Below are 23,053 nucleotides of genomic sequence, written 5' to 3'. Positions count from 1 at the left end.
CCGAGTCGAGCCCAGCTCCGCGGGCAGACTGCTGAGTCTGAATCCCAGCTCGGCCACTCACCAGCGGTTGGGGCCCCAGGCAATTCACTGAACCTCTGTGAGCCTCAGTTTCCTCCTCAGGGGAGATGAGCTCGGCATTCCTCTCCTGGGGGCGGTGTGAGCTCTGAACGTGAAGTACCCAGCACGGTGCTGGGCAACAGTGAATGCCCAACACGTGTTAATGACTGGCTCATTTGTACCTGAATCTAAGGGGAATTCTCTTACTAGTACCTGAACCTCAAAGTGAGTTCACCCTGGGACTTTTTATCGACAGACCTTTAGAAAATGTAAAATGTGAGAGGCAAAGATGGAAACTATAGCAAATGAGAGTTCTGGGAGTATTTGCTCATTTTATCTGTTTTTGTTCATTTTACCCAAGGGTCTCCTAGTTGCCAGGACCTTGCTTAGGGGCTGGGGACAGTGACCAAAAAGACACGGTCTTTGCCACTGCATTCACCCCACCCATAAATCATAAATAGAATCCTTTATTTACTTGTCCAGGAGCCCTTCAGGGACGGGGCAGAAGTTGGGGGCCCTGAGGAAGCTGTAAGGGGCAGTGGGGGGGGGCGGCTCATGACCCCAGCCACGCAAAACAAGTTCCCAGATGGCCACTCAGGGCCCTTTGTCTTATGTTCTCGCCACAGAGGCGTGTCTCAATCTGTGCCGAGTGTGAGAACCAAAACCGCACAGTCACGGACAGGAGGAAGCCCTGAGGACCTGCAGAGTCACAGGGCTGCTGCAGGGGCGTTGGGGGCCTTGAAAGCCAGTGCTGACGCCCTTCGGCCGGCGGGAGAGAAAGGACAGCTGGGTCGCTATGGGAAAGAGGCCTCGGGATTTAGCTTCTCAGGGAAGGAAACTGAAGGCAGGGTGGGGTGACCCACTAGGGCCACTGGGAGGGAGAGCAGGGCCAGGGCTGGAAGCCAGTCTTCCAACAAGGCACGCCAGCCCGGGCCTCTCGCTTGTCTGCCAACCCACTAGAAACAACAGAGCCTGTCCGGCTGCACTCCTGTCCCTCTGCCTTCAAGCCCGCCAGCCAGAGCCCTGTGCAGAGGGCTCTTGCTTAGAGCAAATGGGTTACTGAGCAGGAAAAGGCAGATGTGCAAAAGGGAAAAATTAGTGTCTTTTGCTTCTCATCAGGAATTCTGATATCTACAAAGATGCAAATGTGCTCTGCACAAAACAGGTGCTACGGGAAGCATAGCTCTGAATGGCAAGTTCAGTGTGCTGAGATGGACCCAAGTCTCAGCAACTCCAGGAAGCTTTGGGATGCCTCGGGCTGCAGGTGCCCATGAGGGTGGGGGCATCTCTGTCACCACGGCCTGTCTTCAGAACCCACGGCCTGTCTTTAAGCCCAGCTAGGTTTAAACTTCCTTGAAGGCAAGTCTGTACCATGTTCCCTTGTGTGGCCCCAGTTCCTGCCACACGCCAGGCACAGAGGCGCCACAACATCTGGACACAACAGATCCCCATCTGTGCTCTCAGAAATGTGCCCTCGCCCGTCCCTGCGTGGCTGCAAGGAGAACATTTTACGTTTACAGGGTGTCTGAAATGCAGTAGGTATTGTAGATTGTAGATTTCAAAGGTGTGTTTAAATAGATTCAAAAGAAATGATGTCACCCCTGGATTATAGCCGGGATGACTAAGTGGGGTTGGGGTCCACAGGGGACCTGGGACCAACTCCTCTCTGCAAGAGATTCGCGGTCAGCAGGAGCGGCTCAGCACTCGTGGAGCTGAAGGGGGCAATGGCAGGGGGCGGGGAGGGCCGGGCCTCCCCTCCCCTCCCTTCTCTCACGTGCATGGTCCTTCCAATAATCAATGCACCCCTAGCTAAGCAACCCACTGAGGAAACACTGAGGGACTCTGCTATGAAGTTGACCGTAACTGAATTTAATTGTAATTTTCGATTATCCATGAGGCCCCTGGCCAGACATAGGAAGAATTCAAGGGTCAGCACGATGGGTTCATTTCCAGGATGCCAGGACCTGCCATCTCCTCCCCACACCTCCAAGCTGCTGCCTGCTTGGATGCCCTGCTCTGGTTTTGATCGTTCAGGCCTTTAGCTCTTTCTGAGTCTGGCCAGGGCCTGCTTTGGACCTCCAACTCTGCCTTGCTCCTCAGCCCAACTGTGTCATTAGACAAAGGTGGCTAGATTCTGTATTCGCCCCTCCAACCATGGCTCTGTTCTGGCTTCGGCAGAGATGGAGCCAGTTGGGAGCAATGAGACAGGATGTCAGGTGGCATGTCTGTCCTGTGACAGGACATCAGGCCACATGTCTGTCTTGGACAAGAGCAGGCCTTAGGCTCAGTCTTGCTGCTCCAGTGAGGGGGCAGCAGGAGCTGAGGGGTGCTCACCTCTCAGGGCCTCTGGGTCACCCAGGATCCGGTTCAAGGTTTCAGCAGGGATCTTCTCGAAGGCCTCATTGGTCGGGGCCAACAGCGTGAACTGGCCATCACCTTCAAGCAGTGTGTTGAGCCCAGAGGCGGCCACGGCGGCCTGTGGGGAGGGGAGAGGATGGAGGTTTCCCTAAAGGTTCTGGGATGCTCCCCAGGCAAGAGGCACACACGGTGTCGCCAGTCTTGCCTCAAAGGGCCTCAGGCTTGTGTAGAAGCCCAAGACGAGATGGAGAGCCGAACCAAAGCTTACCTCTCTGAGCTTTGATGAGCTCCTACCCCTCCGGCCAGCTCTCAGTGACTTCATGTGGCTTTGTCCTTCCCACCCCCACGCTTTGGCCCCACCATTCCCTCTGCCCTTCCTTCTTTCTTTGCTTCTCTGACCCCTATTCCTTCTTTGGGACTTGACTGAAATGTCATTTCTCTAGGTAGCCAACCCCCGATCGCCCCATGCCCACCCCCACTCTGCAACTGAGAAGGGGTCTGTCGCCATACTCCTAGGGCTTGCTGTCCTCACGTTGTATAAAGAACTACTAGCTATACTACCTGGGTGAGCTCCAGGAGTGGGAGGGTCCCATCACCCGCGTCTACAGAGCAGCCAGAATATCTTGCAAAAGCATCGAGCGCCTCCCTGTGCTCTCGGGATGAGGACACACTCCTGTGCCCGGTCTGCGGCCCCGCAGGACCAGCCCCTGGTGGCCCGGCTGCTCCCGCCTCACGCTCTGTCGGCGTACTTGTCTTCATTCTGGCCCTGCTGGCCTCCTCCTTGCTCGACCTGTTCCCCTCTGCTGACCGTGCTCTTGCCCCTGTGCTTTGTTTAACTGGCCGTTCTCATCCTCTAGTCCTCAGCTCAAAAGTCACCTCTTCCAGAGAGACCTTCCCTGACCATCCAGCGTCAACTGGCCTCCTCTGCTCCCTACTCACTGACTTTACAATGCCCAGCACAATCCATGGCTACCTCGTGTGCATCTTGTCTGTCTCCCCAGGAAAAAATAAGAAGTGCCACAGAGGACACAAATTGGTCCATCTTGTTCACCTGTATACCCCTGGCACACGGAACAATACCTGGGAAGTAGCAGGTGTTACTAAGTACGGGTTAGTGGGAGGAAGGATGGGCGTTAGAAGGATCCAAAGAGGAAGAAGGAAAGAAGGAATATTTGCCAAACCTAAACAATAAGAGGAGGTTACTCAGCGGGGTCAACTATGGTTAATCAAAAGATGTGCCCCCAACTTTGTAGGGACATCATTCCCTTGCAGACCCCTGCCCTTGGAGTGACCCAGAAGGAAAGCAGGGGGAAAGTTTGGAGAGCAGAGTCTCCTGCAGAGCTACTTCCTGAGGCCACCTCAGAGGCAGCCCAGCCCCAGGGTGTTTGTCTCTCTGTGTTGGAGATCTCCAGGGGAGGAACTACCCCACCCCCCTTGGTGTCCTTTGTGGTCAGGAAGTTCTCCTTGAATCAGGGCAAAACCCCTGACGGGGCAGCCTGTGTTCACTTCCTCTCAGCAGCCACTGCCAAGAGCAATGCCTGCTTGCCACTCCAGTTGTAAGACAAATGCCTGCTGGGAAGGGCAGAAGGAACAGTACTCGGTGGCCAGGTCAGAAGCCAGGCCAGAAGTCAAACCCAGCCTCCCATGTCCACATTGGTGGCCTCACTGCCGGTCTGAGTTCAAAGGAGACACGGGTATGGCTGCAGCAGGGCCCCATGGTAGGAACATGTGTTCCAGAAGATCAGGCAGCCTGACATTATTCTAGTCCCACGTATGGGAGCCACTGCCTGGGAGGAAGGGCCCTCTCCCCTCTGGAACCCACAGTGTGTGCCCAGGCAGCCTCGGGCTCAAGCGACCGGCCCCGCTGCAGCTGGAGACCACGGAACTTTCCAGGGGAGTCACGAAAGGAAAGCTTGACAAAGGAGAAGACGGGCAGAGACATTTTTTTCCAGCAGAGGATTATGATGTTTCATTGTGGTCAAGCCGAGCTTCTGGTAAGTGGACCCTTCCTGTTCGTGGGCACTTAGAGGAGCTTGTTCCATGTCCCCTAAATGCCCATGAACATGGAGACATCCTCTGCTTCTCCCACACAAGAAGGCCCTTTGGGGAGGTGGTGTGTCCCCAGGTCGGCTCCCCTCCCAGGGCAGTCCCTCACCCGAAGGGTCTCGAAGGTGTCCTCGATCTCGATGATCTGCTGAATGTTGTTGGTGACGGTGGAGATGACCTTATCGATGAGGTGCACCACACCATTGGTTGCGTGGTGGTCGGCTTTCAGCAGCCGAGCACAGTTGACGGTCACTATCTGCCCAGGGAAGAAATGAGGAGGAGTGGTTGACACATCGGAGGCACAGGCCTGACGCCCCAGGAAGGGAAAACGCGGTGCAGAAGGCGGGTTCCACACCCGTGGACCCAGAGGGCCTGAGGAGACGCAGGCGCAGGAGGCAGGGGTTACCTCCGGCCAATGTCACCTGCAGGACAAAACCCCAGAAACCAGCCCCACATGCGGACCAGGGGCAGGCTTGGTGTGGACACAGGGAAGGGTAGCTGGGGACTCCCTACCCCATTGGGATAGTGGTGGATCTGGATGTCCGAATTCTGGTACATGGAGGTGAGGGCCATGCCGTGTTTCAGCTCATCCGTCAGGACTCGTCTGTTCACCATGTGGTAGCGAAGGGCATTGAGGAGCTCGATGTTGACGTTGCTCACCAGGGAGTCCAGCACTTCCTAGAAGGAAGGCCGGAGTTGCACTTAGCTGCAGACCACATGTTCAAGGGGGGAGGTTCTTGTTACCCTGGGAAAGGCGCTTCTGAAACCCCAATGGCCCCACGCCTCCATTCTGCCAAGGACCTCTCCTCCGTGAGCACCAAAGTCAGTCTGCTGAGCTCAGTTGGACAGATGGGGCACTGGAGGCAACCTGGTGAGGTGTATTCTAACTCGGGTTCCCTGGCTTTCTCTGAGGGCTCAAGGAAGACGTTTCCTGAAACAGTGGGAAAGCACTAAAGAGCCTCATCCTTCATGCCCACAAGCACCCCCCTCTGGGAAGTAAGGCAGGCATCTCACAGCTGGCAAGGAAGCCCAGGCCTCGTTGCTGGGGGCGAAGATGGTGAAGCTGCCTGGCCCTTCCATCTCGGGCCTCAGCTTCTCTGTGCGGTCTGTGTACAGCTGGGTGGTGGTCGAGCCGACGACTCCCAGGGTCTCGTAAAGGTTTGAGAGAGGTAGGGCTGTGGGGGCAGAGGACAGAGGAGGCACAGGCTGTGGGGCCCACCCCAGGCAGACGGCCCCCCTCCCTGGGCTGCAGAGAGCGTGGGTACAGCTGCGGGACAAGTGTGTGGGAAAGCCCAGACACGTCCACTGTGTCTCAATGTGCCTCAAGGTCGTCACGTGTGTCACACGCTTCTTACAGCGGCTCCGTAGGTCAAACGCCTCCCTACTCGGACTCAACTAATTGGTAATTTTTCATCTTTTAGCCATACGCAAGATGAAGCTTCTGTTCCCAGACATTTAGAGAGTACCGGCAGGAATGGACGTCGGAAATAGATATCCTTATTTACACACCAGGCCTTCTGATTCATCTAGTTGTCCCAACCGGGTTCCTAATGGCCTCTACTAGAATGAAAGAGCATTACAGACCTTCCAGGTTCTTTGTATACTTACAAGCAATAAAATGTTATGTCCCACAAGGGGCCTTCCCCTCCCACAGTGAGCTCACCGTCCATTTCAAAGGGCGCGAGGGAAGGCTCAGAGGCTGAGCTCCTCTCGGAGGCCATTCTCCTTTCTCCACTGCCTATTTCCCACTTGCCTTCCACCTGAGCCTCCCGCCATGCCAACCATGACCTCGAGACCTTGGTACCAACCAAAGTGCCCCTTCCTTTTAACTCCGTCTCACATGCTCAACGAATCAACAGCAAGTATTTCATAGTTAAAACTCCCACTCTGCACAGCCCCTGGGGATATGCCTGATAGCTGATAAAAGACAGGGGCCACACAGTCTTTGGCCATTGGTGGTTCCCTATGCCATTTCTGGGTGATCCTGCCTGGTCTACCGCTCTTCTTGTTGGACTGTGATGAGCCAAGTTCTGACAGAGGGAGGAGGGGTGGCTTCGTGCTCCAGCCTGGCTCTCTGGCAGAGCTGATCAGAAATCACTCCTAGCCAGAGACAACAAGGCCAGCAGCCCATGGCTGGGAGGCCAGCACAGGCAGGCTGGAATTGGAGTCTGTTCCGCTAGCCCCGTGAGGAGGTCAGCCTGCATAGGAAGGAGCAGGGCGGGAAGCTCCGTGTTCCCAGCTTCCATGCTCTGGCCCTCGCACGGAGCCCAGAACCAGAGAGCACGTGGGGGGCATGTCCGTGCAGCCTTGTGTGTCAGACCCGCGCCACCCTCCCCTCCGCCGTGGACACTGCTGCCTCTCACATGGGTGTTCCTCCCTCCCCATCTCCCTCCATCTGTACCAACGGGCCAGGCCTGGCTTACTCACCTGCAGGACACCCCTTCTCTCCTGGCACCTTCTCGTACCCAGGGCAGCACTCATAGCTGATGACTCTGCAATGAAACACACACATGAGGGGAAGGCGGGGCTCCCCTTCTCCTGGCTGTCATCAGTCCTCACTCCAGGAAGGGCGTCCACAGGCAGAGGAAGGGAAACGATGGTACAACACTGTACCGTCTTGGAGGAGATCATTCATTCTCAGTCCCATTTGTGCCTTTTGGAACAAAGACTTTGTCACTCTTCCTCAGCTTTGTAGAACGTTCCTAATGGTCACCATCCCTCCAGCAATCCAGAGGGGACTGTGGTGGCCTTTTCAATAGCAGGATTAGAAAAGAGCCCCACTAGGAACTTATCTCCAGCATAACTCACGGCAAACCCCCTCGTCAGCATTCTTGGGACAGCAGGGAGGAGGAAGAGGAGCCCCGAACGTGTCCTGGCTGAGTCTGCCACTAACCGACTGGGACCTCCCTTGCCAGTCCCATCTCCTGACTCCGTTTCCTTATCTGTAAAATGTACGTGTGTATCTTCCAACAGTCATGGGATTCAGTCTCTCACAGTCATTTGCTGTCCAATTCGAGGACCCAGAAGGACAGTGTATAGATGATCATCAAGTTTTTCTGTCTTTACAATCAAACTCTAACACTTTTAAAGTAAAAACAAAGCTCTTTTTTTCATTTCTTTAAAATAAAAACAAAATTTTAATCAATAAACATATTTGTATGGTTTCAAATTGAAAATATACAAAGGATTACATAGCAAAGTGTCCCCCACTCACCCTCATCCCTCAACCAATTCATCCTATCGTCCTTCCAGGACAACATCATTGATATCACCAGTTTGCAAGGTTCTTTGGTACCTGGATGAAAACAAGACTGGCAGTACACAATTTGTGGGTTGTGTGTGTGTGTGTGTGTGTGTGTGTGTGTGTGTGTGTTATTGTTGTTATTATTGTTGTTTGGAGATAGAGAAAGATAGAGAGAGAGCAAGCAGGGGAGGGTCAAAGACAGAAAGAGAGAGAAAGAATTCCAAGCAGGGTCCACGCTCAGCAGGTGTCACGACCGTGAGCCAAAATCAAGAGTCAGATGCTCAATTGACTGAGCCATCCAGGCGCCCCTGGCAGTATACAGTTTTAAACTTTGAAATCATTTGGCAGAAAAACTTCCCTTCTCCCAATTCTGGCCAGTATATTATGGGACAGTTGCTGTCTTCTGGAGGTCTGAAACACACAGCTTCAGCTAACCGCATGTTCTGGGGAACCAAAAAGACTGAGAATTCCAAGAAATATCACAAGGAAGTAAGTGTTCTAAAAGCTTACACCTAGGCAAGACTTGCTTCTGATCAAATCCCCAAGTTTTCTCGAAGACCACTCCTGCACTGGCAGTGAACACAATCCTCTCTGGCAGCCTTGTAACCAGATGTGAGCAGCTATGCCCTGCCCCTTCCTTTCTTGTCCCTTCGGGACAGGAGACAATTCAGACTTGAACTCGGGTTTTGACACATAGGTGCTCACCACAGGGCTCTCATAGGATGTTCAATAACCTCGTTCAAAGACAGGCGGGCAGACGGGGGAGAAATGCGGGCTTGGGAGTTGGGGAGGCTGCTCTCCATGAGCCCAGGACATTCTGCTCTTATTAATTCAACAGGAGTCAGCTCAGGGAAGCCCTGGTGAGTCATGAGAAGACGAAGCCAGGTTCATCTGTCGTCCAGGGGGTGTTTCAGAGACAGACCGACTAGGATTCTCAGGCAGCCAGGGAGCTACAGGAATCGCTTTGCCAGAAATGAGTCAGTCCTCTGGGAAATGGCTAAGGAGTGACGAGCCACGCATATTCCTCTTTGCCTGGCTCCCTCCATCCTCCTGCCCACCCCATCCTCCTCCTCTCCAGCCTTTCCCTCATCCTGCTCCCTTCTAACCCCTTATTCCTAAACCCATAAGAGTTCTGCTTGTAAGGGCTAAATAGTCTCAGGACTCATGTCGACCAACCTACAATTTTATTTTCGGAAACTGAAGTCATCTTCTGCAACGAAAGTAAGATTTGACTGATGTGCAAAGGTATGCCACTGATTCTAAAGGCAGTGTGGTGTCATGGAAACAGTACTAGAGCTAGGAGACCTGGCTTATGACCTCGAAAGTCCACTTCTCTCTCGGGGTCTCAGTTGCCTCATCTACGAAATGGGGTGAGGTTAAACTAGATGATATCCAAGGTTCATTCCAATCTCACACTCATGGTCCTAGTCCCTGGGAGTATTGTAGGGGGCATAGAAGTTGTCTTTTGAAGGAGAGTGTCCACTGGCTTCTCCCAGATAAGTCTGGGAAGAGCTCCAAGCCTTGGGCCCATAGGTCCACGGGACACCCATACGCGGGATCCCAGGGCTCCTCTGATAAACGCCAGGGCTCTGTGGCTGGGGCTGGAGAGGTGGGATTACGGTCAGGTCCGCCAAAGCTTAGCTTCTTTCCAAAAGTGCTTGGGTGGCACTCCATGAAATCAGAGTAGCACAGCTGGAGGATGGGTCTTCTCCTCAAAGCTCTCCTCATCCTGGGGGGCCCCTGTGCACATGGGTGCTGCACACTCCACACCCGGGAGCCCCCAGCTGTGCTGGCCAATGGATTCTCTCAGGGTATCCAGATGGAACCTTTTGAGTTCCATCTCAAAAAAACAAGAGAGAGCTCCACAGCTCAGGCGCCTCACCAGGATTTCACGGAGGACAGAGAAAAGCAACTCAAGTGTGCACTCACTAGTTTCTGTGGCCACGTATACACGGGCATGTGTGGGGGGAGTGGGTTGCATTGGGGAGAAACGGGCGGGGTTAAGCGTCTGGGAGGTGAGACCTACTTAAGCAGGAAAGTGTCAGCATGGAGAAGGATACTTAGGATGGAACCAGAGAGCTGCAAGGGTGTTCAGGGGCAAAAGGGTGTCTTAAGATCACAGCTGGCTAGGGGGCGCTTGGGTGGCTCGGTAGGTTACGCTTCTGACTCTCGGTTTCCACTTCAGGTCATGATCTCACGGTTTGTGGATTCAAGTCGTACCTTGGGCTCCGTGCTGAGAGCCTGGAGCCTGCTTGGGATCCTCTCCTTCCATCTCTCTCTGCCCCTCCCCCACTAGCACGTATGCTCTCTCTCTCTCAAAAATAAATAAATGTTAAAAACAAAAAAAAGATCACAGCTGGATAGGAGCAGACCTAGGACTCCCCTGGGATTTTATGGAGTCTAATCCCTTCTCCGTTGCTTTTGGCAACATACAGATTGGGGGAAAGCAGACCGATCTGACACGAAGGGGACCCAGGGGCTCTCTCTGATGTGGCCAGAGCCTACCCTCATCAGCACCCTTCCCACCGTGCCTTGCCACGTGGGCTCTCTGCGGCCGCGTCCCACATCGGCTGGACGTGGGTCACCCCCAGCAGAGCTCAGTCTGCCAGCCGAAGGCTTTTTCCTGATTAGCTGAGTGTGGCTCTGCCAAGAAGCTCTCTCCTCATCCTCTCGCCCTGCTGGTCTCCCCCAACTCCCGCTGCCACAGTCTGGCATCCTTGGCACTCCCTAGGTGCGCAGGCACGGGCCATGCCCCTCACCCCCAGCCTGACAGCCTCCTGGGCCGAGACACTGCCTCGGCTGGCAACTTCTCTACTCCCAACCCTACCCCACAATACCAGCTCTTCCCAGGACAGGTCCGTGTGGCCCCAGAGAAGCAGAGGGCAGCTGGAAGTTGCAGACTGAGAAGACAGCCCACTGAGCTCCTGGACGAGCAGTGTCTGTCGTCAGCCCAGCGTGCGTCCTCCTTGGGCTCTGGCCCCGGGGAGAACACACGTGGGAAGATGTGGCTGGGGACCCTCACAGGCTAGTGCAGCTGATGCTGTCCCTCCAAGATGGACACAGGAAAGACGGACACTGTGGGGGCCTCCATCTGCGTCTCCCTAGTTTCTTGGCCTCCCTGGGCAGGGAGGACCATCTACTGGTCTCTGAATCAAATCTCATCAGCGAAAGCTGTTCTCAAGAGAGGCTCCTGGCTTTTCCTTGACCTAACACAGTCCAGTAAGTAAAGACCTGAGATCAGAAAAAGAATATCCTCTAGGACCGTGAGACACTAATATTCTCCTTCCAGCTTCCCTGGTCAGAAGAATAATTTGAGGAAGAAGGTGAGGAAAGGTGCCCAATTTAGAGGGGCATTTAAAGGAGGAAGGCAAAGGCAGCATCGGTCCAAGGTCTAAGAATAGAGACACTTGGGAGGCTCTCTGCCATTCCCCTCCAGAGTTACTCATGATCAGATAGACAGAAGCATTGGTACTTCTCTCCCCAAAGTCATTTTCCGAGCAGTTAATATAATAAGTTAAAACAATCACTCTCTCCAAGTGCACTGCACACTTCTGGCCGGCTCTCACGGCTGTGAACATCTAGGGACTGAGCAGACTCTGGAAGTAGGCGGAGCAAGGAACGCAGCCCGAGACAGAAGGTAAACTGCTCAACGTGTCATGATTTCCAAGCAGAATCACAGAGCAAACACAGCCCGGTATGGTCTAGACATCAGTTGTCCCTCCCCCGCCACCCCCCCCCCCAACAGACTGCCCATGTGGAGTGGTTCCTTTCCTGTCCTCCTGGCTTGGAAACTCAGCTGAGCTTTCTTGAGCCCCCAGTACAAAATCAAAATTGTGAGCTCCCCCATGAAAAGGGCTTGTTTGACCTACTGTCCACCATCAGAGGCCCCATCACCAACCAGCGTCCAGCTTGGTTCATGAGGAAGACAGCACCTTTAAATTTTCTTTAATGTTTATTTATTTTTGAGAAAGAGAGAGGCACACTGCAAGCAGGGGTAGGGGCAAAAAGAGAGAAGATACAGAATCCAAAGCAAGCTCCAGGCTCCGAGCTGTCAGCACAGAGCCTGACGTGGGGCTCGATTTCACAAACCTTGAGATCAGAACCTGAGCCGAAATCAAGAGTCCGGCTCTCAACCAACTAAGCCACCCAGGTGGCCACTGATCAAATCACATCGTGATAGACGAATCCCCCATCACACATCTATAGCACTTAACAGACGGGGCCTGCATCAGCTACCCATTGTTGCAGTAACAAATAATCCCACACTTAGTGACTCACAACAGCACACATTTATTGTCTTACAATTCTGGATGTTAGAGCCAGAAAGCGGCCTTATGAGGCTAAAACCAAAGGCTGCATTCCTTTTAGACGCTCTAGGGGGGAATCTGTCTTTTCCAGCATCTGGAAAAGCTGCGTGCACTTCTTGGCTTGTGGTCCCATCACCCGAACCTCAGTTTCAAATGCACCGTCTCCTTCTCTGACTCTGCCCTCCTGCCTCCCTCTTAAAAGGACCCTTACGATTATACTGAGCTCACCAGATAACCCGGGATAATCTTCCCCCCTCAAGATCCTTCACTTAATCATGTTGGCAAAGGCTCTCTTTTTCCTGGTCAGGTAACACTGTTACAGGTTCAGGGATTAGGACGTGGACGTCTTTACTGGGGTGTTATTCACCTACCACAGGACATTACCCCAGATGGTACATGGATTCATGTAAATTCTCACCCAAGCAAAATTCCCTGGCAGCTAACCTGCCTCCTTGGAATTTACAGAGTGGGAGAGAACCTTCAGGAAAACCTGTACGGCCAACATGTCCAGTGAACCCTCAGTGTTTGGTCTACGTCCGATCTCAGTTATTTTGAAGTGGTTTATCCCAGGTGACTACACAAGGAACATCAAACAAGGAAGGAAGTGCCGCTGTGGGCCTGGGGACAGCCTGGCGTCCCTGGACCATCCTCTTCTTTTTCCTCATGGGACCAAGGCTGTGGGATACAGGACGGGGAGGAACAGGAGGGCTCTTGTTCAGCTTCCCTGCAGATGTCCCTGGGTGCCCTGACAACGTGAGACCTACTGGAAATGCCTCTGCCCGCTGACGGAAAGGCTCGGCCATACCCCCGCTGCCTTGGGTGCTGCAGCCTTAACACAGTGCTGAAGAAGTATTCATACTTCAGCCCCTGGGCAAAGCAACGCTGCTCCCAGAGAAAGGGGTGTGCCCCGCCAGCTCATCTTGGCTTCGAAGAACCGGCTGCTGAGCTTGTGAGATGTGTTACTCACAAAATAACTTCAAGACTCTTAGAATGGACAGCTACCACTCTTAACCGCCGGCTCCCCTGCCGGCCCTGCCTGTGCCACGTTTATGATGCCTGCGCTCCAACGATGACTGCTACGTCCCCGTGATGTCAACTCTGACCCGACTTGGCCGTTAAGCAGGCCTCCCTCTCCTGGGGCTCGCACAAAGGAGGCCTGTTGAGAGGCGGCGAGGTTTCCTGACCACCGTTTCCTGCAGCATTGCTCAAGCCGCTGCATATAAAGTTTTTACGGTGACTGATCAGACTGGGGCCTGAAATCACGGAATGGGATGCCGTCTCCCCCCAAACCCTCTTTGCTTGATTAGCTATTGTATCGTGCTGGTGCTCTTTAGGACCTGAAATAAAAGCTCATGTGAATTTCCAAGTAATAAAATTCACTCAAGTCGCTAAATAGGGGCCCACTGGTAACCACTTCCTGTAATAAAATCCATATGGCAAGCGAGACGAACAGCACCAAAGACTCAGGTTCTTCTCTTTTTGGAAATGCAGCAAAACCTCCGTCTGACAATGTCCTGTCCTTTGACTGGAGGACAGTGTGTGGCCAGTCCGCTTCCTTCCTCCATGGAGTTGGAATCCAGGGCCTCCAAGCATCCAACAAGTGGCTTCAGGGTCCCGGGTCTCTGTGTGACTGGACACTGCAAAGTCTTCACCCCGAGGCCCTGGGTTTAGTGCCACTTGTCTGCTTTCAAATTTAAACTCTTCCTCCAGACTTGGGCCCCTTGGTGACCTGGGCTGCCTCCTTCCCCGAGACGCTTGGCTTCCTTTCACCCCAACACACACCTCTGCTCCAGCCTCTTCCCTAAAAATTCTCACTGCCCAAGTCGGCCCCATGCTGAGACGGTCCTCTCTGCTCCAACCACAACTATGTTCCCCATTTCCCACTCTCGTCTTCACCCAAACAAATGCACCAAGGGACCCATTTTGGCTGGAGGGACCCCTTGTCAGCTCTAGCCAACGCAGCCCTCTGCCCCTCCCTTTGTGGCCACCTCTGGCACTGAATTCCTGGGGGTCAGATGGTAGCTCTCTCTCGGGTGTCGGTCCATGTACACATGTGAACCACAAGGCTGTTTCTTCTCAGTCTCTGAGAATGGGGACGCGTTCTACTGCCTCCCCTTTCCCTGCCTGAGGCCTCTGGACCTCTTCCAGGTCAGTTCCTCCGATGTTGCATGTGATGTTCCAGGAAGGGACCCTCTTGTCCCGGATCATGAAGTTTTATATCAACTCATGGTTTCCTATCCTCATTTCCTGTTTTTGAAGTCGCCCAAAGCAAAGGCCACATGGAAGAGTTGAATGCGCACGCAACCCCTTCTGCCTCTGCAGGACCGGGTCAACGGCTGGGGCTGGGCATGGGGCGCCGCGTGACCCCACGCTACACCTCACTTTCCCCCCCACACCCTAGCCGCCCATTCCCTATCTACCCCAGGCTTCCCCTCTGCTCATTGGCGTAAGGTTGCTGTGCTACCACATCACCACCCTCTTAAAGCCAGAACTTTTTCTCCCGAGGGAAGAATGGGCCATCGAGAACATTTGCCAACACACAGCTATGCGGCCTATGCCCTGTCCTGTCACATAGATGAGAAGGGTGTAGGTACTGAGAGCCAATAAGCCAAGGTTATGACTCATCGTTGACAGGGGTATCAGCCAGGAACTGCTGAGGAACGTTACCCAGCTACGGTTAACTGGTCAGGCAAATGCTTCTACACAAGGCTGAACAAAATACCACAGCCAACGCCACTCCAAGGCCAGCTTGACATTACAGGTGGGTCTCATCTTTAGGGAAACCAGGACTAACAAAAGTGTGCAACTCTTGAAACCCAGGGTTCCGAGATGTCGAAGGGCTATTTGCTTGGTACAGGTCTTTGGTCACCTTCCAAGAAGCAATTATGTGCGGCCTACCTCTATGCTTGATTAAGTAATTAATTCACTGTTACATCGAGTAGATAATACACACACATGGGAAAAATCAAACAGTACTAAAGACTTTTTTGTTGTTTGTGTAACAAACACCATGGAAGGACACCATGGAAGGAGGTACGGTATAGAATTTGCATTAATCTCTTTTTGTCCAAGGCGGCAAACACTGCTGGGTGTTTACTCAACTGAACCCAGAAGGTACGTCCTCTTAGTTCACTCAGCCCTTACCTTTGAGGCTGGGTGTGGTCAAGCGAGAGCCAGCTGTCATGGATCTGCCCTTGGCAAGCTCCCAGGGAGCTGCCGGTCTCTCCCCTGCTCTGCCATGAGCCCTAATTTCTCCTGATTCACACCAGGATTGATAATTGCCTAAATCAGTCAGGGTCACAGGCTGGGATATTTCTTTTCTATGTACATTTTCAGGAAAGAGCATTTTCCCTTCCTTCGCAGGTTATGAAGCCGAAGGAGACGTCTACTCAAAAGCAATGTCCCAAGCAATACATTTAAAATTCCCTAACATGGGAAAGAGCTCAAGAGAGTGGCTTAGAAGCTCTTAATCCTCCTAGTATGCAGACAAGAGGAAGGTCAGGCCCTCAAAAGTGACCCAGGAGGTTTCTCATAGCACTTCTTCCTGTCTGTAGCAGAGAGCCAGCTTTGAGATCGGTTGACTGTTGGTGCCAAAACAGATTAAGCCTCCCAGGAATTCTGTTAGGACATGCATGCCACCCTGTTTCCACCAGGCAGCACAATTGGGGCGAATGCCACCTCCCTGGATGCTGACAGAGGCACTGAAAAGCCCTGTTGTAACCACACTGGTCCACACCCCGTTGGCACTCTCACCACTGTCTGCATGGCCTAGATCTGCAAATAACAGCAGGTAGCATTTACTGAGCATTTACTATATGCAAGGCACCTTATTCAGCCTTAAATGCATTCCTTCATTCAATCCTCATGATGATCCTGTAAGGCAATCCTTTGTTGTTCCCATTTGACAGATGAGGCAACTGAGGGTTCCAACGGTGAAGCTGCCTGCCCAACTAAGTGGCACAGCCAGCATCTGAAGCAAGGGAGCCTGAGCCTATGTTTTTAACACATTTGCTGCCTCATAACATGCATGTTTCTAGGCATCCAGTCTTTGGGGGGTGTTTACCTTATGACTGCAGAGCAGGAGTGCTGTGTAAGTTCACCAGTGGGCTCTCTTACCTAGAGACACAGGCCAGTGGCATCTCTACTGACTCTGTACCACTTGGTGAGTATTGAGAAGCATGCCCACACATACATGTACACACACACCATGGTTTATGCTGCTTATAATCCCACAGCAGCCCTGAAGAATGTATCCAAGTCTTGTCAGGAGCCTTAAAAATGCAAACCAAAGTTGGCCAGCCTCCTGGGGCACCTGCGTGGCTCAGTCGGCTAAGCATCCGACTTCAGCTCAGGTCACAAACTCGCTGTTCATGGGTTCGAGTCCCATGTCGGGCACTGTGCTGACAGCTCAGAGCCTGGAGCCTGCTTCGAATTCTGGGTTTCCCCCTCTCTCTGTTCCTCCCCTGCTTGCACTGTCATTTTCCCTCTCTCTCTCAAAAATAAAGATTAAAAAAAAAGAATTAAAAAAAAAAGTTGGCCAGCCTCGTAAAAGCGCCCCTCCCCAGGACACAGCTGTGTGACACGTTTGCACATGCATCTGCGTGACTCCTTAGGCAGCCTAACCTTTCAGAAGGCCGGCCCTGGCCCAGGGGCCCTGCAACTGGCTTACGTGCAGTGTGCCCTCTGAGGTGGCTGGCAGTCTCGAGCGCTTACAGATACTCACGTTGATTTGCCACAGATCTTCCTCTGGTACCACTGCTTACAGTTGGTGAAGTACTTCTTGTTGGTGCCGATGAGCTTCTGCACAGCACACACGTTGGGGCTGAAATAAAAGCAGTGGTGTCAGCAGGACGGTCGGCACCTCTACCCGACTACCACGTCCTTCCCGCCATGTGGGCCTTCCAGGGTCGTAAGAATGTTCTAGAATGGGTCGTTAGAATGTTCTAGAATTGTCATGGGAATGTTTTAGAATGGGTCATTAGAATGTTCTAGATATGGAGAAGGCACAGTCATGTCAGTGTTGGGACCTGCGAGGTGGCTCGGGGGCAGATACTGTCTCCCTTGATTTCGAGCTCCCCTGCAAGTTTCCTACCAAATTAAACCCTGTCAAAGTGTATCTCGCACACTGACATAATTTCATGGAAGTATCCTTTGACATGGTAGTGGGTCCGTGTAAATAAAAGCATCTTAACATTTTTAGATCACATTACAGATTGAGAAATCTAGCTAAGTAGTACGTTTGTGAAGCCAGGCAGCTTTGAGAGAAGCCCCAGCCCTTCTCTGCACCCCCAACCCCCCTCTGAGCCAAAATGTCCACAGGCTCTAACTGGGCATCCCAGTGCACATAGCCAGCCCCTCTGTCATGAGAGGAGGCCAAAGTCTGAGCCCGGCACCTCCTAGGCAGCTCCACACAGACATGCTCCACATCCCTAAGCCAGGAGCCTGGCTCTGAACACTACTATGCTGGCTGAGGTGAGGACCTCGGTAGGCGACACTCTCCCAATGGACTCTCAGCCATTCACTAGTTAGGCCCCTGCCTGAGTCCACTGTCCCCAGAAAGCCTCCCTCCAGTGTCCCAGGCGACCCTCTCCTGTGCAAATCTACCCCAAAATACGGCCCCTGTTTGATGCTTGGTACCAAACAGAATCCAAAACTGATCAGAGTACATATCTTTCTTCTCTCCAATTACCCCCCCAAAGACCCTTGAGGGTAGGTGCGCTGCCTTGTTCTCGCTTTTACATTCTACATGGGGCCCAGCACTGAGTCAGGGTGAAGCAAGAGCTTGGAAATGACCTTGCTGAAGATACTGTTGCTGGGACCACCCACTCGGAGGAGTTCTCAGGAATGCTGGAAAAGCTCAGTGCAACGCCCAGGGTTCTGCTGAGAAGCCCCCCTTCCCAGAGCTGGGGGGGGGGGGTTGTTGGTGTGTCGTTTAACCAATGTACAGAGTCGTGACCCAAACCATGGTCAGGCCACGCAGTGGCAGGATCTTCATTAGGAGCCCCGGGGCAAAGGAGTTAGCTGTGTAGCGGGAGACAATTGGGAGGGGGTCTCCCTGACCTGAGGCAGGAAGTTCCTCGGCTGAACCGCAAGTCGGAGGAAAACAAAGCGAAGAGACTGAGAGCTTCCACAAAACCTCTGTGTCCTGAGAGATTCAGGTGTCATTTTTATATATCACCTCCTCTGTTACTTTAAAAACGTGCTTAGCAATCATCACTTGCTGCCAGGAGGCCATGGGTACTGCAGCAACAGCTACATCTACCATCCCCATCATATCAGCTGCAGGAACGTGGTCAGCTCTCAAAAAGTCAGAATCGGGTTATTAGGTAGGAGGGCACACTGACCTTTTGCTTCTCTGCCCTCTCTCTTCTACCATATGGAGGTCACTTCTTTGTCCCGCTTGTGGCTCAGGAGGCAAAGGTTCACGGGCCAAGGAGGCACACTAAATATTCGTGAGTCGGCATAAGAAGCAGAGGGCAAGGGAAGTCGGGGGGCGGCAAATCACAGGCTGGCAGGGAGGTAAGCCTGTGTCCCCTTAGTCCTAGCTGGATCTGACCAGATGCCCACAGCCTCCAGAGGATTCTAACCGAAGCCACCTTGCTCCTCTGTTTGCAACCTGGGATTCACAGGTTACAGCCGTCCCCAAATAACCCCTGGAGAGTCCCCACTGGCCACACTCCAGCCCTAGGTACTGTTTATTGCTGAACAACCTCAGAAGTTCTTCTATCTGCCCAAGCAGGAAACAATTACTGTCGATGAATTCCCTGCAACTTTCCGTAGGCGGCTGGCGAATCTTCAGTGAGTCTCTTGTGGATGTGGCTCTAACATTCCTCTGTGGAGTGAGTTTCCACTGCCGCGGCCCCTTTGAGACAGGAGCAGAGGCTGGGGGTGGCTCCCACTCACAGCAGCGGGGGGAGGGGTGGGCTGTATACACAGGAAATCTAGGCTGAAGTTTAATAGAAATGACCTAGCCATTTCTGGGCCCTCTGCCTCCAGCACAACAGTTCTGCTGTTCAACTCGGATTCGAAAATCAAGTGCTTCTTGGGGCACCTGGGTGGCTCAGTCGGTTAAGCGTCCGACTTCAGCTTAGGTCACGATCTCCTGGTGTGAGTTTGAGCCCCACATCGGGCTCTGTGCTGACAGCCCGGAGCCTGAAGCCTGCTTCAGATTCTGTGTCTCCCTCTCGCTCTCTGCCCCTCCCCCACTCCTGCTCTGTCTCTCAAAAATAAATAAACATTAAAAAAAAGAAAGAAACTCAAATGCTTCAGGAAATCCAGTCCAGTTTTGGATGTTGGGAGTCAGAAGTGCAAATGCGTTTCTACTTCTCTGTCTGTATTTCTCTTCCCCTCCCTGTAGCAACATGGATGCAGCTGGGAGTCAAGAGGTCACATCACAGTCTCTACTCTCCGAACAGCTTCCCGTGTTGGGACTAAGTCACTCCATCCCACTAAGCTGCAGTTTCCCCACCTGTAAGATGGGAACACGAACAACAGATCTCCCGCGCTGTGGTGGAGGTGGGGGTGTGGGGTGATAAAACGCTGTCCGTGGGCAAGGCACACTTCCTAGTTCTCCTTCACGTCTTGGAGCATGCCGCATTGCCTGAAAAGAGCAGATTTTTCTTCCCTTTCCGCCACTTCTCACTTTGAATGAAGGGTTGGGGCTTGAACAGGGTTACCCATTTTGCACAGGGTGCCACACCTATGTGCAAGGCCAGGCAGTCCCTCGGAATTCTCAGGGACAGTTAGATCACAGGAAATGCAACCGTGCCTGCAAACGTTTGGTCACAGTGCACCTGCCTGCACACCCACACTTTACTGGGGAGGGTGTGTGTGTGTGACTTCCCAGACCATTCTGCCCATCCCCGATCTCCACAGGCCTTCCTAGAGGCCTTCCTTTGCACCCCCCAAGAAGCAAAACAACAGGATTGGCCTGCAGGCGCATGGGGAAGAGGGGTGCAGAGGAAGTTGAGCTAATATCTGAAATCCATAACAAAGAGCACTCGCCTTGTTAAAAAAAAAAAAGAGTCCTAATTTTCAGTTGGTCATTGTCTCTTCTGAGCTCTGAAGGGAAGGAGCTTCTCTATCGAGATGACTCTTGGCGGAGCCCTGACAACACCTTTGGGGAAGCCTCACTGTGGTGTGCATGGAGATCCCACTCTGGGGGACAGCGCTGCTCGGCATGCTATCGGGACCTTCTCCTGACTTAGTGGCTAACATACAGAAGGAACAGAAACCTCCCACGCAGACTGCGGCACCCAAACAGAACGTGCTTCTTTGGCAAGAAAGGCAAGAGGGGAAAGGTGAGCTGGGCAGAGACAATGAAGATGCCAGTCGCACACTTTTTGACTTTTACGTCTCTTATGATCCCCCTCAACTTTTTGAGCTGCCCCCCTCACCCTTCTGTACACACAGCCACAGTCGAAGGTGATTCTCCCCCTTCCCTAAAGACCCCAGGACATTCTCCCGTGCTCTACTCTTTCCAGGAGGGCACTGAGGCCGCAGCTCACCCTGCCAGTCTGCAGAAATCCCCCTCCCCGCAGCCCTGGGCACCTGAAAGGCCAGGTAAGCCCAAGGACAACTGCTCTCTGTGGGGGGTAGCCGGCACCCACCCCTGGAGCACTCCTAAGGGTGGGGAGCCAAGGCATAGTGAGGCCTCTGAAGTCACCTGTAGTCACCCCCAACAGTGAGTTTTGACCTGAGTACAGGTCTGCCCAGTCATGTGCCCAGGGCACCATCTGGGTTCGAATGCCAGACCCAGTGGCATGACTCTATCCACGTATGGTTTTACTTATTTGTGAAAAAAGAGTTGGTGCAACGGGACAGGCTGGAAGCTATGGCAAAGCCCGGGTGAGTGTGAAGTGGGATGGTCTAGTCTGGGATGTAGAAATATCACCTGTCCCTGCCTGGGTCTGGGCTGGTGTCTTTACCAGGTCAGACCCTCTGCCTGGGTTTGCCTCCTTCAGCCAACACATCAGTGTCAGTGTCTCAAAGGAATATCTGCGAGGATCATGTGCCACATTTATGACCCCAGTTAATGTTTTAAGGCAGATTCCAGTGTTGGCTCCAGGGCAGGACTAGAGAAAAGGGATGAGTCCTCTCTGGACTCAGTTTCCCAGTCTACACAGCGTGCATGAGGCCCACGGAATTCTGCTCTTCATCTGGCAGGGGAGGAGGTGCCGCTCGGCCCCTGGGGTGCCTGGTGAGCACTGCCTGGAGCCAGGTGGTGGGCGCGGAGCCTTTGGACGGTGCCACCTTGTGCGGCTCCAGTGCCACATCTGTAGGCTCTCTCTGGACAAGGCCCTGGCTGCACTGGACCATGTGCCCTGCAGGTGGGCTTCCTCTCTGCCCTGGCCACCTTTCCACGGTTATTCTGGGCACGGCCGCCAACTCCCCCTTCCTACCCCTGGGAGAGGAAGCTGAAAGCCTCGGTCGTCCAGTGCTCTTGTCCCGAGGGCCGGTGTTGCCGCTCAGTTCTCCCACCCCTTCCTCTACGAAGCCCGTGCCACGGGCTTGCCCTCCAGGTCCCCCACCTCCTTCCCTCACCCGGTGCAGGGCCGGTCCCTCAGGCCTCCCCGTGCTGCCTGCTCGGCGTTTTTGCGCTCTGTCCCCTGCGCCCCCGGCCCGTCCCGCGGCCACCCCTGGCGCGGCGGCCGGCTTACCCGTGTTGGCGGCCCCGGAGCCGGCTGTGCTGCAGCACCAGCTGGTAGGGCGACTTGGCGGGGCCCGCCAGGGTGGCGGCGGGGCCCAGGGCCAGCGCCAGGGCGAGGGGCAGCAGCCGCACGAGGAGCGCCATGGAGCGAGTGGACGCGGACCTCGGGAAGTGAGAGCGCCGCCGCCGCGGGCCAGGTTAAGTAGGCGGCGAGCGGGAGGGAGCGGCCGCGAGGGGCGGGGAAGCCGGGCGCCCCCGCCTCCGACCCGCAGCCCCCGCTGCGCGGCACCCCCGCAGCCCCAGGCCCGCGCTCCCCGCTGCGCCCTCCCCGGGGCCACGGGTCATCCGGCAGCGCAGCGGGTGTGGGGGGCTGGCAGCGGGGACAGCGGGGGCGGGCGGGGCGGTGGTGTGCTGGGTTCCTCACACGTCTCTGTCCTCCAGGCCCGCAGCTTGCCCAGCTCCGACGTCCCTCCCTGGTCTGAGGCTACAAAACTCTGGGGGAGAGGGGTGACCGACGGGCACCGCTGATGCCCACCGCACTCCCATCACACTCGGCCTCTGCATTTCGGGAAGAGCACTCACCCCAGGGCTTGCTAACTGGCAGACAGATAAGGAGTAAACCTTATGACTGCCAGAAGCTAAAAATACACGGGGCAGGTTTTGTTAGACGCTAAGCTACCCTTGGAAACCCTGGAGAAGGGTGGGGTCCCTCGCCTTGGTACACACTCATTCTCTTTAAGTAAACGTCTCTGCAGCACCACGCGCCAGATGGATGCTGTGAAGAGATGGAAGAAGGGGCAAGATTCCTGGCCCGGAGCAGCGCAGAGTGCCTAAGCAGACAGTCACATGGGAGGGAGCTAAGTATCCATCCAAACACCTATTAATCACTCACCAGTTACCTGGCACTGGTAGCCCTGGGGAGACAGAGACGTGCTAGCAAAGGAGATCGAGGCTCTTTCTGAAAAAGCTCACCGTTTGGAGATCCCTGAGCCAATACCGTGCCATGGAGAGTGGCAGCTGGGGCCTGGGGGGCCGGGAGGAGACCCCTGGCTCTATGGAAGTGACACCTGTTCCTCGGCCTGAGGGTGAAAAGGAGTTAGCCAGGCAACCACGGCATGCATTCAGGAACAGGGAGGTCAAGGAGAGAGGAAGCGGGATGACACGTCACAGGACCCAGACCCAAACTAAGAGTCGTGCAGGTGACGGAAAAGCAGGCAAGTGACATGATCAGTGTCAGGAACAGGCTGGGAGAGGCCCAGGCAAAACAGGGCGAGCCTGGGGTGGGAAGGTCAGGTGACTAGGAGGGGGACCATGTAAGAGCTGGACCAATAGTGGTGGAGGTGGGCATTCAGAGAGGCGGACAAACTCCAGGGGTGTGGAGGAGGTAACACA

At 54.0% G+C, this 23,053-nt stretch overlaps 1 protein-coding gene and 1 long non-coding RNA gene across 2 annotated transcripts in view; one reads left to right on the top strand and one right to left on the bottom strand.

Annotated features, from left to right (window-relative positions):
• The window catches only part of TGFBI (transforming growth factor beta induced), a 32,775-nt gene extending 10,912 nt beyond the window's left edge, over positions 1-21,863 (bottom strand). Inside the window, exons 1-7 of the mRNA XM_003980782.5 lie at positions 21,672-21,863; positions 16,736-16,834; positions 6,889-6,953; positions 5,476-5,636; positions 4,975-5,139; positions 4,571-4,717; positions 2,392-2,533 (exon numbers count right to left, since the gene is read on the bottom strand). Coding sequence (XP_003980831.2) covers positions 2,392-2,533; positions 4,571-4,717; positions 4,975-5,139; positions 5,476-5,636; positions 6,889-6,953; positions 16,736-16,834; positions 21,672-21,805 — 913 coding nt within the window. The 5' untranslated portion in view covers positions 21,806-21,863. The remainder of the gene's footprint in view (positions 1-2,391; positions 2,534-4,570; positions 4,718-4,974; positions 5,140-5,475; positions 5,637-6,888; positions 6,954-16,735; positions 16,835-21,671) is intronic.
• LOC109500666 lies at positions 3,840-6,110 on the top strand. The gene is made up of 2 exons (XR_002158365.2): positions 3,840-4,409; positions 5,883-6,110. It is a non-coding gene; the product is annotated as an uncharacterized LOC109500666 (long non-coding RNA).
• Positions 21,864-23,053: the final 1,190 nt, after the last annotated feature.

Source organism: Felis catus, chromosome A1 (genome assembly GCF_018350175.1).
Source record: "Felis catus isolate Fca126 chromosome A1, F.catus_Fca126_mat1.0, whole genome shotgun sequence".
NCBI classification, from domain to species: domain Eukaryota; kingdom Metazoa; phylum Chordata; class Mammalia; order Carnivora; family Felidae; genus Felis; species Felis catus.
This window is presented reverse-complemented; position numbering and strand designations above follow the sequence as displayed.